At 44.4% G+C, this 15,588-nt stretch overlaps 1 protein-coding gene across 1 annotated transcript; it reads right to left on the reverse strand.

Annotated features, from left to right (window-relative positions):
- Window positions 1-451: 451 nt before the first annotated feature.
- On the reverse strand, window positions 452-11,542 carry Zim2 (zinc finger imprinted 2). The gene is given in 5 exon segments (XM_047527273.1): window positions 452-1,284; window positions 4,187-4,276; window positions 5,873-6,061; window positions 9,572-9,667; window positions 11,401-11,542. Coding segments are annotated over 5 exon segments (1,350 nt in total).
- Window positions 11,543-15,588: the final 4,046 nt, after the last annotated feature.

Here is a 15,588-nt window from a genome sequence, read left to right on the forward strand (position 1 = left end):
TCTAGGTAGAACCTCAAAAATCTGTTTACCTTACTGATACGTCCCATGTGGTGAAGATAATGTATCTTAAATCCTCAATAAAAGCTCAGGCCACAGACTGAAAGTGTGGAGCCCAACTGTCAATTATGTTTTTCATCAGGATGTCAAAGTCAAGGTTTTCCATTCCACGCATACCACAAAGAAGGGCAAGATCTATTAGCTTTCTTCCTATGCAACAAAAACATTCTTTGTAAGCACTTTGCCTATGTGACTACTGACGTGTTGGCTTCTCTCCTGCAAAAAGGTTTACCTACACACTTAAACTGTTCACTGGTTTTGACTACACCATGCTGAATAAAAAGTTAACTAAGCTGTGAGGACAGGTATAAGGCCTTTCAAATTCAGGCCATTCAAAAGGTCTCTCTACAGGATAAAGTAATAAATGTTGAGAAAAATGTGTTCTCCGAGTTTTTCAACAGTAATGGCATTCAACCAGTGTCTCTTGGAAATGGAACTGATAATGTTGAGTGAGGTAGGAGGGTAGGCTGAAACACTTCCCACATAGCTGACACTGGTAAGGTCTCTCTTGGGCATGAATTCGATAGTGCTGAATGAGATGTGAACTTCTGCTGAAGGCTTTGCCACAGTCACAACACTGGCAGGATCTCTCTCCAACATAGTCATGTTTCCGCTGATAACGAATTAAGTATGTCTTGCTGCGCGGCAGCCCAGGAGGAAGGGCCTCTGCTGCCTCATGGGCTTTGAGATGTTGAAAAAGATGCACATCCTGGACAAAAGCTTTGCCACACTGAGAACATTCATAGTAATCCTCCTGACTTTGAGTTCTTACAGATCCACGGAGATCTGCATGCTGGATGAAAGGCTTGCTGACTTTATTGTACCTCGAGGGCTTCATGCCAGAATGAGTCTTCTGGTGTCTGGTGAGGTGTGGCATGAGAAAGAAGGCTTCACCACACTGTTTACATTCAAAGGGTCTCTTTCCAGTATGGATTTGCTCATGTCGCCTAAGGCCCATTTGGGTGCTAAAGATTCTTTCACAAAATTTACATCTGATGGGTTCCACTGGCTGGGGTCTGATACATGTTTCAAGAGCAGTGCATTCCTGGGAACCCTCTCCTGGAAGATCCTCTGGTGGTACAGTAGGACTAGAGCTTCTTTCAAGTGCATCACTGCTATGGCTTCCTTCCTGAGCCAAGGTCTTAGGGTCACTCATGGGTACAGGACTTGAAGTTTGTTTCTCCTGGTTGCCCAGGTATGATTCTGATGGATCATCAGGAGAAGACTCTCCTACACAGACATGCCAGAAGTTACCTACCAGGCCTCCATTCCTGCCCCGAAGAATGACTTTTCTACAGGCAAGCTTTGCTTTGGGCTTAATCCTTTGGTTTCATGACTCTTCTCCCAATCTATCAGAAATGTAAAATTCCCTCTACTCTTTTTATTCAGAGACGCACCATTATAGTAGAAACAGAAGAAAAGAAACCAAAGATAATGGGGCAGATCTTAAGGAGGTTTGAGAGTTTTCTGGGAATAAATCTTAGGAGAAAATCAAAACAGGATGGAAAAGACCCTAAGCGTTGGGAGGTGAGGAAGGGCAGAAAGACACCCAGGCAGACTTCAGGTTGACAACGATGCCAGAGACACAGGAAGGAGAATGAGGGGATCGAGCTGTCGGCACTCTCAGGTCATGCTTGACAGATCACTGATATCATGAAAAATGAATAGCTATGACCACAAAGAGAATCCCATTGCCAAGTCAATTAGGGAGCTACAGTCTGATACAAATCAAGCAGGTTTCATTCCTGTATGACCCCTCAGAACCTTTAATAAGCATCTCAAATTTCCAAGAGGAAAGGTACAGAAAGTAGCATTTCTCAAACTGGTATTATCTCAGAATATTTTTAAAGAATACCTATTATCATGGTTCTTCAGGGCCATTGAAGAAACACTAAAACGAATAGGTCAATAACACCTTTCTTGGAATAGAGCAAAAGGATTCTGACTCTTTTTGGATCTCAATCTTATTTCAACCTGATCTACATACCAACTCAACCAATATCCTTCAACCCAACATTTATTGTGCAAGGCACTACCCAGTCAGATAGATGAGCATCAGAAATTTGCAAAAAGGACCACAATCAAACTCAAATGACTGGGCTGGGGTTGTGGCTCAGTGGTAAAGCACTTGCCTAGCAGGTGTGAGGCACTGGGTTTGATCCACAGCATCACATAAAAATAAATATAATAAAGGTATTGTGCCCATCTACAACTAAAAAATTAAAAAACAAAAACAAAACAAAAGAAACCCTCAAATTATAGCAACAGAGACCGGGGAACTGATTCTAATGAAAAGACTAGTGGAGGTGATGGCATCTGGGTCCAGTTTAAGTGACAAAGGGCATGATAAGATTAGAAAACAGCCTTAGCAAAGACAATGAACTGTGAAGATACACAGTTCCAGGAAGTCAGAAACACTGATTTCAACTGGAAGATCTTATGGAAAATGAGGGTGGGAGGCAAATTGTAGGCCAGAATGGGAAGACTGAATGTTTTGTGAAAGTCTGGATTTTCCCTTTAGGATGCTAAAAAAAAAAAAAAAGTTAAAAATTTGGGTGCAAAGGAAGCCAAGCAAATCAAGTATAGCCTTATCGTTTGGAAAAGAGAATGATGAACATGGGGTTGTATCCCAAAAAGACACCTGAAGTGTGTGACAACAAGATAGGTGAAACAGCAGAAGTGGAAAGTAGTGTAGGGAGCCATCAGGAGAGGAAGGACAGCTGGACCCATTGTAGTGGATTAGATATTTTAGGAAATGGTCTCTGGAGGGCAGACTCAGAATGGAAGACCAAGAAACACCCCAGTTCTGACTCTTTTGTTTTCCTAACCCTGCTGTACATCCATCATTTCAGCATATTCTGCCAGTTCTACTTTCAAAGGATAGCTCGAATCTGACCACTCTTTAAAGGTAGCCTGCTTTAAAGGTAAAGCAGCCTCCATAATCCTTACCCTGATGAACCTCAACAGCCTCCAAACTAGTTTCCCTACTTTTCCACCCATTCTCGGTAGATCAGCCAGATGGATCTTTCTAGAGTAGCAGTGTCCAACAGATGCTCTACCATGATGAAGACGCTTTACACTTCTCATAACACAGCAGCCGTGAGCCACATGTGGCTATTAAGCACTTGAAGTGTGGCTGGTGTGACTAAGGAACTCGATTTTGAATTTTATGTGAGTTTAACGAGTTTATATTTAAGTAAGCACATATAGCTAGTGCCTGCCAACTGAACAGCACAGTTCTAAAGTGTCCATACGATACTGGGGCTGTGGCTCAGTGTTAGCACACTTGCCTAGCAGAGGTGAGGCACTGAGTTCAATCCTCAGCACCACACAGAAATAAAGAAATAAAATAAAGGTATTGTGTGTATCTACAACTAAAAATGTTTTTTTAAAAAATATTTTCAATATCTTCTACTACCTCTGCATCTCATTTGGAAAAATACCCATATTCCTTATCATATCCCTATTTGGGCTGGTCACTGTCTATTTCTGTGACGTTATCTCTTGTTCCCCTTCACTTCTTTCAGAACATACAGCCCTTCTTCTTTTAGGAACACTCAAGTTCATTCCAACCTCAGGGACTTTGTATTTACTGCTCTTTCTGTTGTGACATTCTTCCTCAGGATTTCTATGTGGGTCAGTTCACGGAGGGAGGAGAATGGAAAGAAACATAGGGAAGGAAAGGGAGTCTTTAGATGCCCACAAATCTAAGGAACTGGCACGAGGGAAAGTGCTCTCACTTTATTTATTTTAGTGTTATTTCACCAAGGTTTTTTGCTTGTTCAGCTAAAAAGAGGAAAGAACTATGATTCTAGCTGCAAGAAGAAAGGCACAAATGAATGGAGGGATTGGAATACCAAAGAGAAGGGAAACTGCCCTCCCTGGAGCTGGGCAAAAGAGGAACTCCTGCTGCAGGAAAAGATGAGCTCTGGAAAGATGAGGGTGAGTATTAAGGAGAGCGAGTCCTTGAGGTGAGAGCACCTGTCAGCCTTCTCCTTGACCGGGGGCGGGTGTTGAGGAATGCCCCTGACCTGCACCTCCTGGCCCATCCACCCCACCCCCGGGGCTCCTAGGCAGGGGTGTTGCCTTCCCGATCCTTATCTCTGCAGGCTTTCCCCTCGCTACTCACTTTGACATATCACTGTATTGCTGTCTTCCTCCACTGCTTGTGACTCTTCTTCCAGGTGTGAGATAATGTCAGGTTTGGAGAACTGGAACCCTGTTGAAGAAGAAAGACTTGTACATTGTAACTTGGGATTCACAAACTTCAAATCCTGGGTTCTAAAGACTGTGGAATACTAAAAAGGTGCAAACGCTCACAGGAGTAAAATGAAGTCTGTTTTAAACCTAGAGAGCAGTGGTTCTCAAGGACTTTGCCCCCAGAGGCCACCTGGCAGCGTATGCAGATCACCTTTGTTTTCACAACTGTAGGAAAGAAGGGAGTCTACTGGGAGGAGGCAGGGATGCTGCTCAACCTCCTGCAGGGCACAGACAGCCCGTAAACAAAACATCACCTAGCCCCCTGTGCCAATCGTGACACTGAAAAGCTCTGGGGGTAGTCTGCACAGCTCTGTACTCAGCAGGGGAATCCGATGTAGCTGCTCAGAAAGGGAACCTTACCCTTCTCTTCTGTGGTGAGCTGCACTCTACCTTTGCTCCTCCCCCTCCATTAATTCCCTGTTTCCCAAACTGCAGTCCTTCCTTTGCACTTATTTGTTTATGGTCTGTCTCTTCCCACTCAATACAGCGAACAGGAATGATCTATTTCATGACCCTATTTTGCCTAAACCAGATCTGGCATATCACGACTTTGCTGACAAACTAATGAACATCTCTCACATTCTGGCCGTATCAAGGTGCCCTTTAGAGTGGTATATAGTATTTACTTATATTTTTCTTTAAGTCACCTTTATAACTTAAGTAGGCCTATTTTAAATGGAAGATTTATATCAACTCTATAAATGGAAACCAATATCATCTGCAAAAACCAAAAACCTAGAGGTACTGTAAGAATAGGTACAATAGAAATCAAGACTATTTAGTGCTAACTGGCTTTTATTGCCTAAATAAGGCCTACTCCGGAGGTCTTCTCTCTAGGAAATGGAAGATCAACAAGATGCAGAGACATGCTAACAACAAACTGACACTTTATACCTGATTAGTGTTAGGTCAGGATTTGAGCAGCTGTATGAGAGAGCAAAACGACTGAGGCAGAGAGCAGCGCGCCAAACAGCAACCAAACGGGCAGATAAACTCCACTGACCCTTACGTCCACCTATCACTCAGCAGGACCCCCGCCTATTGCAGCCTATAAAGACCCTGTGCGAATTTCTCCGGCTCTCCACCCTGACCTGTATGGGGTGGCGCAGGGCAGGGGTGTATATGCAGCTGGGAATTTCACCCTAGAGCCAACCCCTGAGCTTTCAGGCAGCAGCACATTAATTTAAAGTAGCAGATTTAGAGTTGGGCTACTTGGGTCAAATCCCCGATTCAGACAATTTAGCTTGTTCATGATTCAGTTTCTTCATAAAATGACATTACTAATAAGAGCAATAAGAAGTCTCTCTCCCACACAGAACCACTGTGAGGATTAAAGAAGTCAAAACATGTGAAGTGCTAGACTGGCACCTGACACTTATGAAGTACTCAATAAATGTTAAGCATTTTATGATTAGCGGTAAATTTAATATCAGAATATCATCTCTGATCTAGGTTGAAACTCAGTGATGCTACTGTGAACCACCATTACTGACACAAGAGAAGATAAAAGAGTTAGTGGGTGGAAACTTGAGTTATATGGAGAGAGCACACTTACCCAGGGAGACCAGGTTCTGGTAATTCTCCAGCATAACCTCCCGGTAAAGGTTCCTCTGAGCAGCACTAAGGTAGCTTAACTCCTCCGGGCTGAAGTCCACGACCAGGTCATTGAAAGTAACCAACCCCTAAAATACCAGGAACATTCCTAAATGGTTAAAGTCCAGGAGGTATCCCGGCAGTAAGGAGCCTAATGAGAGAGAACTGAATATGAAGCAGTTGATCAGACTGGCGGAAAGCTTCCAAGTGTTCTAATCCAGAGGCCACAGGGACCTTGCTTTGTCTTGTAATATGAGAGAAGTGGGAACGGTTCTAAGACAGTTCCTGTTGCTGATTACTACAGATGTAGGCTGGGGGAAATAGATCCTTTTAAGACACTTTGTAAGTAAAGAAAGCAAGAGTGCAAATACTTGAAACTCCAGAAGTATACCAGTGTCAGGAATCGGAGTTGTGTTGAAGTCCTGGCTCTGGTTCTTCTAAACTTTATGAGTTTGTGTAGGTTAAGTCTCAATGTATCATCTGTAAAATTCAAATAACTGATAACTAAGAAGAGTTATTCAATCTTAGTAATTGACAGGGAAATTCAAATAAAAAAGACAAAGTACCATACCCAGTCAGTTGACAAAAGTTAATAATTATGAAAATATCATGCATATAAATATTGGTCCAAAGGATCTCTCATAAGATACAAAGAGAAATGTAAAATGGTAGGCCACTTTGAACCCCAAAATTCTATTCCTAGGAATATTTGTTCATATGTATTTGGAAACATGGATGAGCCTGTTTATAACAGTACTGTTTGCAACCTCTACAACCTGGAAAAAACCCAAACGTTCACTTGTGTAGAAGAGATAAATTAGTAGAGAAATGAAATAGGATAACATTTCACTTGTGTAGAAGAGATAAATTAGTAGAGAAATGAAATAGGATAACATTACATAAATACAAATAAATGAACTACAGGTATAGACAACCATCTTGATAGCCTAAGGTTAATTTAAAAGGCAGATGCTTGAAGTCTACATAAGCTATGATATCCACTTTTTAAACATACATCTTTTGTGTTTTAATGGAAACTCTCTTAAGTGCAGAGCAACGAATTATAGATTAGACTAGTGGTCATGTACTGACTGCCCAGCTCCTACACAGGGGTTTATCTGGATAACCCTGAGGTTTTTTAATTCCTAAAAAAAAAATCGCATTATCTGCCAATACTGAAATATTACATGAGATTTCACATTAACTGGCTTTTAGGCTTTTCTTAAAACAGTAACAAGAACTGGGGACCCAGGGCCATAGTCTCACATGGCACATCAGCAGAAACTACGTCTCCACTCTTCCTTTACAGGAAGCGGTCACTCCCAGGGCGTCATGACCCACCCATACCAACTCCTCATTACACCACCATGGAAGTCCATGGAGCATCTTCACTCAGGTCACTAACACAGACGGGTAGGGACACAGGGCTACGCCCAGAAACATATATTCTAGAACAATGTTTTTCAACCTTTTCCTTAGGTACCCACCCAAGAAGCCTTTTTAGACAATTTTTCCTATCAACCCCTCATGATTTTTCTCTAATTCCAAAAGAAGTACAAAATATTAATTTCATTATTTGCCCTTTAGGTTCCTAAGGTATAATTTAATAATAACATTAAGGAGCACAATTTTTAATTTAAAAAAAAACCTCACAATTGTACTGTAAGAGGTGCCATTTATTCAGGACCTACAGTAGTCTGCACCCTTTGTCAGAAGGATTGTCTCCATTTAAACTATTTTCATTTTCACAATGTACCTACCAGTCCTTGGTCACATTTGATATCGTCTTGTAACAATTATAAATTAGCACTGATCTATACACACACTCACTAAACACTTCTCAAACTACTATGCACACAAACCACCTAGGGATCTTGTTCATGTAGACTCTCAATCAGCTGGTTAGGGTGGGACCACAGACACTGCATGTCTCATTTTTTTTTAATAATGGCTTCATTGAGATGTAATTCATATACTATACAACTCACCTACTTGAAGTAAATATTTAGGTGATTTCCAGCATGTTCAGAGTTGTACATTGCTCTAATCAATTTTAGAATATTTTCACCACCCTGAAAAGACACTCTATCTTTTAGCAGTCACTTTCCATTTCCCCTCAATATCCTCCAGCCTTAGGCAACCTCTGATCTACTTTCTGTCTCTACAAGTTTGCCTATTCTGGACACTTCACATAAATGGAATCATATAACACCTCCATGAAATTTTAATGTCACAGATATACCGTGTATCTGTGTACAATCTGTATTTCACATATAAAAACAATGTTTTCACCCTGAGAACCAATTTTCACCTCCTGAGAGGCAATACCACCCATTGAGAATAATGTTCTAGAACATGACTTTAAAGGAAAAGTCCCTTTTCAATTGTTGACTCTCCAGTACCACCTGTATGGTACTAAGAATATTCTTTCTTCCCTGAGCAGGGCCTAACATAAGCAGGCATTCATTGGTAAATAAACAAACAGATGATGACATTACCAGGCTTATCTGTATAACTTTATGTCAGTACAAAGAAGTTTTACGTTTGGTGATTTTATTAAAATATTTCTCATAGCTGGACACAGTGGCACATTCCTGTAAGCCGAGCAATTTGGGAAGGTGAGGCAGGAGGATGGCAAGTTCAAGGTCAGTCTCAGCAACTTAGCAAGACCCTGTCTCAAAATAAAAAGTAAAAAGGATGGGTGATGTAGCTCAGGGGTAAGAACCCCTGGGTTTAACATCCAGTACCAAGATGTGTGGATGTGTGAGTGTGCATGAGTGTGCGTGAGTGTGAGAGTGTGTGTGTGTACTCTCAATACAGCAATAATATATTATTTTGGAAAAAATGTCTTAACCATTATTTTGGAGAAAATATGGTAGACCATATTACCTTTCATCAAAAATATAAAATCTGGGCTATTCTAGCCTGTTCATGCTTCCCAATGGACTCAATTATCTCAAATTCCCAAATCTAAAAATTTAGTTGGAATAAAATAGTCAGATAAAATTCAGTATGCCTAGCTACATTTGTATTTCAGATATACAACAAATAATTTATTAGCATAAGCCATGTCCAAAATATTGCATGACATACTTATGCTAAAAATTTATTCACTGTTTATCTGAAATTCAAGTTTAAGTGTTTTATTTGCAAAGTCTGGATAGACTAAGTTGGGGTGATGGCACTGCAACAGGGTAAAATAATTAAGCAGTGAGGAATTGGGACTCTGAGGCCAGACTACCTGAGTTCATATCCCAGCCATACCATTTGACAGCAGTGTGACCTTTATCAAGTTACTAAATCTTCCTGCCTCCATTCTCTCATGTATAAAAATAAGCATAATAGCTTAAACTACATGAAACTTAGGTAAAATGTAATATTAAAAACAATTCAAGAGATAGAAAAGACATTAAATATATAGTATTTGGAATAATGATTTAAGTGCAACAAAGAAAAACAAAGCAAGAAATGGGGAAATGGAGAGTCAAAAGAGACTTTAGACAGAGTAGTGATGGAAAAGGTTCAGTATGGGAGTATTTGCATAATGACCTAATGTAAGTGAGGATGCAATTTAACTAAATAAGTGAGATTCTGAAATCAGAAAGATAAGAGTCCCATATTTGAGAACCAAGTCACAAGAAAGCCTGACTCACCTGGGAGCCAGCAGATGGCAGATCATCTAACATCTTTGTATTCTTCTTTAGGTGTTCTTTGGGGTTCCTATTTTCTAAAAGCACAGTGTCCTTGGCAGGTAAACCTGAAAGAGTGGAACAACCATGGAACTGAGTACTGTCTGGCAGTACCCAGAGAGTGGCCTTGCACCTTCACATCACCCCATCCTGCCATGGACAGGAACAGTAGTTCTGGGCTTCCTATGCCAAGAAGACCACAGAAATACTTTATTTACTCAGTACAAGTCCCAAAAGAGAACTCTAGTCATTTCCCAGCTCTGAACCCTTCAATGGCTCCCCACTGCCTTCCAAACAAAGCGAAAGTTTCTCTAGAAGTGGTTTCTGATCCCGCTGTCCAATCACAATCACCAGGGAATCTGTTTCTCAACTGTAAAACAGAAATAAGAATACCTATGCCTCTAAAAGCTCTTATGAGGATTAAATACTACAAATATAAGGTACACAGTAGGTCATTTTTCAACAGCAGCCCTTATTGAGTCTTTCTTACAACTTTTTCATGCACAAATCTAGAAGATGGTAATCACCTTCCCTCCAGAGCCTGAACCTTGAAAACCTTCCTTGCCTGCAGTCTTTTTCAAGTGCATGGTTCATTATAGGCAGTTCTATTTCCATTCCCCTGAATTTCAGTTCCTTTAGTTCCATGCCTTTGGCCAAGTTTTGAAGCTCTAGAATAATATCCACTATGTCCACTTGAGGCAGTGTAACACCGTAAGTACAGATGCAAGCCTAGGGTCTGAATCCTGACTGCCAATTAAGAATTGTGGAATCATCAGCAAATTATTCAACTTTATGCTGTTGTTTCCAGGACCATAAAACAAGGCTAATTAATACCTATTTCACAAAGCTGTTAATAGAATCAAATGAATTAATACACAAAAACACCCACAATAAGACATTGTTAAGTGTTCAGCATATTCACTGCGTGTATCTCAAAATTTTTTCTAAGAAATGCATGTACATAGTACTAGATTAACCACAATCCTTAGATCATGATATGCTATCAGCATTTAATCATGCATGGTCCTCATGTTTATTTTAAATTCATTCATTTACACTTTTAAGTATAATTAAGGTCTGTGAACTTACTATCCAACCCCCAAACTAAAACATTCCCAAAAACTTACATCTATGCATTTGCTTCTTTTCTGTCCATGCTCTAGCCTGCCATCCAGAGATAGTTACAATCTTGGATTTGTATTTACTCTTCCCTATACAGGTAGACACAGTTATCTTCATAATGTACAGCACTTTGGTTTTAGTATTTTTACTCAAAGGATTATGAAGACTGTGTGGCTTTCACCTGTCATTCTTGACATGTCCTAAGTTCCAACCTAATAACTTTATTTTACAAGAGACCCAGTAAATTTTGGAAGAGACTGAACTTTCAGGCCTATATCTCCCACTTTTTTTGCTCCCTGACATCTAAAATTTAGCCATTCATTTAAAAAATTATTCTTGTCCTTGAGCAGAAAGACTAAATGGATCAAAAGACAATTTTCCCCAAATGTACACTAAATATTAATCCCATGGGTAATCCTGTTTTTTTTTTGTAGGGTGTGTAGTCTTGTTTTGTATTAATACTAAAGTTTAGGCTGAGTAAGAAATGTGGGGGGAGGGGACAAAACTACTGTTCTCAGAGAAATAATAAATATTAAAGCAAAAATCAAACCCCCCAAATTTTCCACCCCATATAAAATTAGGCAGATTACACTGGATATAAAATTCATTCCTTCATTCAACATTTTTATTCAGCTACTATATATATTGGCATACGAAAAACATTCACTATCTGTCTCACCTTCCTCCCCGCATGCCCGGATCAAGTTGGCCACCAGGGTTCCTGCCTCCTTGCTGTTCTTGGGCTGTTTAGACCTCACCCACATCTGAACCTCCTTTGGCAGCGTGTTCAAAAACTGCTCCAGCACCAGTTGTTCTATCATCTGCTCTTTAGTGTGAGTCTCTGGTCGAAGCCATTGCCGACAAATCTCCTGGATTTGGCTCACAGCTTGGTGAGGCCCAGTCACCGACAAATACTGAACATGCCTAAACCATTGATGAGAAACTTTCAGAGTCCCTGGGTTTCTTATGGGGGTGGTTTCTGGATTCTCCTCTTGATCATACAGACGAAAGTTGTGGGGATCCCTCATTATATCCAAAACCCCGGTCATGTGCAGCATCTTTATAGCTTGGCTCTTTACAGGATGGAGGTACTCTTGAAGGCAGGCTGTGCCAGGACACCCTGTGGTAGAAGACGGTGGGTAGAGTTGTATCAGAAAAAAAGACACCAACACCCCAGGACCTGCGATATTACATAGACTTACAAATGGCCTGCAGAGTTAGGACTGGACAGTGGGGTGGAGGTGAGCTGAAGCAAAGGGACTTAGCTCATTTTGCACAAATGCCTACATACAATTCATAAATATTTGTGCATACTCAGATAATCAGACACAGATTCTGCCTCAGTGCCATTCTCAGGTCTGGAAAACCCACAGACAGGCTACAAGTAATGGTACTGAAGGGAAAAGATGTTTGAACCATAAGCTACAATGAACCATACTTATTTAATAATCTACAAAAGCAAGCATTTTCATTTAAAAAACAAATGAGTTAAGACAACTATATTATACAGAATGAGGAAGAATACTTACAATATATACATCCTCAAAGAAATGGATTCATATGTAAAATATATGAAGAACTCATGCAAATCAGTGCAGACAAAAGCAAAATGTTAAAAGACCGGAACGAATATTGCACAAAATAAAATAGGTAAATAGCCAAGAAACAAAAGTGGACTTGACTTCCTTAGTCAGCACAGACACAAGTTAAACCACAATGGGATATCACTACATACCTCAAGGACGTCCAAGGTGAAAACGTCTGACAATGCTAAGGGATGGCAAGGAGGCGGAGCCACAGCAGAAAGGCAGTCACGTACTGGAACGCTAAACAGAAATGAGAACGTGTGGGGCTGGGCTGTAGCTCAGTGGTGGAGCACTTGCCTGGCAAGTGTGAGGCACCGGGTTCCATTCTCAGAACCGCATGTAAACAAATGAAGGTTCATCGATAACTAAAAGATTATTTTAAAAAAAGATGAGAATATGAATATCTTGTTGAATGAAAGAAAAGGGCTCAAAAATTCACATTATCTGATTCCATTTCCATAAATTGGGTCCAATAAATCCAAGATATTAGAAGTCAGAGCAGGACAGAAACAAGGCTGATGGAGGAGAGATCCAATGGAGCCAGGAAGGGTAAGGGTGACCAGAGGAAGGTGTCCCTGGAGTGCAGTATGACAGCCCTGAGGTGGAGTGGGGTGTTCCTGAGGCGGGAGGAAGCGTCCCTGAAGTGGGATGTCCCTGAGGTGGAGTGGGGTGTCCCTGAGGTGGGGGGGGGAGGCATCCCTGAGGTGGGGGGAGGTATCCCTGAGGTGGAGTGGGGTGTCCCTGAGGTGGGGGGAGGCATCCCTGAGGTGGGGGGAGGCTTCCCTGAGGTGGAGTGGGGTGTCCCTGAGGTGGAGTGGGATATCCCTGAGGTGGAGTGGGGTGTCCCTGAGGTGGGGGGAGGCATCCCTGAGGTGGGGGGAGGCGTCCCTGAGGTGGGGGGAGGTGTCCCTGAGGTGGAGTGGGGCGTCCCTGAGATGGAGTGGGGTGTCCCTGAGGTGGAGTGGGGTGTCCCTGAGGAGGGGGGAGGTGTCCCTGAGGTAGAGTGGGGTGTCTCTGAGGTGGAGTGGGGTGTCCCTGAGGAGGGGGGAGGTGTCCCTGAGGTGGGGGAGGCGTCCCTGAGGTGGGGGGAGGCATCCCTGAGGTGGAGTGGAGTGGGGTGTCCCTGAGGTGGGGGGAGGTATCCCTGAGGTGGAGTGGGATATCCCTGAGGTGGAGTGGGGTGTCCCTGAGATGGGGGGAGGTGTCCCTGAGGTGGAGTGGGGTGTCCCTGAGGTGGGGGGAGGCGTCCCTGAGGTGGGGGGAGGCGTCCCTGAAGTGGAATGGGGTGTCCCTGAGGTGGGGGGAGGTGTCCCTGAGATGGAGTGGGGTGTCCCTGAGGTGGAGTGGGGTGTCCCTGAGATGGGGAGAGGCGTCCCTGAGATGGAGTGGGGTGTCCCTGAGGTGGGGGGGTGTCCCTGAGGTGGAGTGGGGTGTCCCTGAGGTGGAGTGGGGTGTCCCTGAGGTGGGGGAGTCGTCCCTGAGGTGGGGGAGTCGTCCCTGAGGTGGGCGGAGGCGTCCCTGAGGTGGAGGATGGCACAGCCGAAGCGGGGAAGGCCGTGCTGCCTTCTCTCCCAGTAGCCATGTCACAATCACTGACCCCATGAGATCGCCGCAGGACTGTGGTGAAGTCGCCGCAGGACCCGCCGCCCTTGCTGGCCTTGGTCTGCTCAGCCGGGCTCCCACGAGGCCTCGCGCTTACCTCGCCTAACGCGCCTCAAGTCGGGGCGCTACTACGTGGTTCTCTGGCGCATGCGCAGTGCGGCGACGTGCCCGCGCCACAGGAGCGTGGATGGGCGGGGCCTGTTTGAAGGGTGGAGCCCCAGGAGTACTGACAGCTGGGGACCTGGGAGGGACCTGAGGCAGCAGCCAGAGGAGAGTGGGCGGAGCCAGAGCCCTACCTGGGGCGGAGCCTAAGGGGCTGGGGCGGGGCCTTGGGAGGGGCGGGGCCTTGGGAAGGGCGGGGCCAGAACCTGGCTTATGGCTTCTCCCTCACCCCTCTCACCATCCTCACCGTGCTCACTCTCCTGGGGTCCCTCGTCCCAGGTGAGGCACCTGCGGCCTCCTCACCATCCCTGGTGGTCACCCTCTGCCCGAGGTCATCTGCATGCCTCTGCCCGCAGCAGTATCCCTCTCCCTCACTGGCGCCCAGGCCGGAGCACTGGCAGCCGTCAGAACCCAAGCCACTGGCCTGTCAGGACCCAGGCCCTGCTCAGGGCATCTCCCAGGCTCCTGGAGAAAAAAAGCAGGGGAAGGTGGGGGCGCGGGAAGCAGCCAGGGAACTGCACCCACCCCAGGAGATGAAGACATGCCTGAGACAGGATGGGCAGTGTGTGTGCTGGCTACACTTTTATTGTTACAGAGTAAGTCAGGAGCCCCTTCCTCCAGCTTGACCCCCAGCTTCCTGCGGCACTGTCCTTGTCAGGGGGTCTTGCAACCCGTCACTCTCCCTACCACCCCTCCCGAATGTCCCCCACCTCCTCTTGAAGTTACAAAAGTGATACATGCTCATTGCAATCGCTCAAGGACAACAAAGCTCAAACAGGACTCCAGCCTCCCCAGATCTCTGCAGCCCCACTGGGGTCCTTGAGGACTCATTCCGGGAGAAACTCTCTTGAGAACGGAGGCACCTGGTGGCTGTAGAGAAGGCTCCTGTCTGTTGAAAGTTCTGGAGAAAGACTTGCAGAAATGGAGATGTGAAGGAGTCTTGTCCACATGAGCTCTCCATGCCAGCTGCTGAGGTCTCAGCTGCCAAAGGTCCTCCACGCCAGGCGCCTGCCCCAGGTGCACCCGTCAGTACTTTCCTTCTGTTGCCTTGGTTTCACTTCAGCTACTGTGCATTAGGTTATTATTATTTACAACCAAAAGGGCCCTGTAAATGTATATAGAGCAGAGATGGCTCTCACCAGAGTCCTTTGCTGTCCTTCCTATGGCCTCTCCAGTCACCCTAAGATACCTGTGCACCCTCCAGTCCTCCCAGAGCCAAGGAGGGTTGGAAGGGAACCATTCTGCAGAAGGCAATTACTGTGGACTCTGGCTGACAGCTCCACAGGCTGCTCTGGCACAAGGCAGAGCCACAGGCCCCGCGTCCCAGGACTTCCCACTGTCTGTGGAGGAGTCCCCGAGTCATCCACTCTGAGGGCCTGAAAAAGGAGGCAGTGGCAGAGCCCTGAGCCGTCACACGCAGCCCAGCCACCCACTGTGGCTTTCCAGCTGCAGGTGGCGCCCCACGATGGCTAATGAAATTGACCTAGACGGTTGTCACAGGCAGCTTTAAGTACGAG

This window comes from Sciurus carolinensis, chromosome 16, assembly GCF_902686445.1.
Source record: "Sciurus carolinensis chromosome 16, mSciCar1.2, whole genome shotgun sequence".
Lineage (NCBI taxonomy): Eukaryota > Metazoa > Chordata > Mammalia > Rodentia > Sciuridae > Sciurus > Sciurus carolinensis.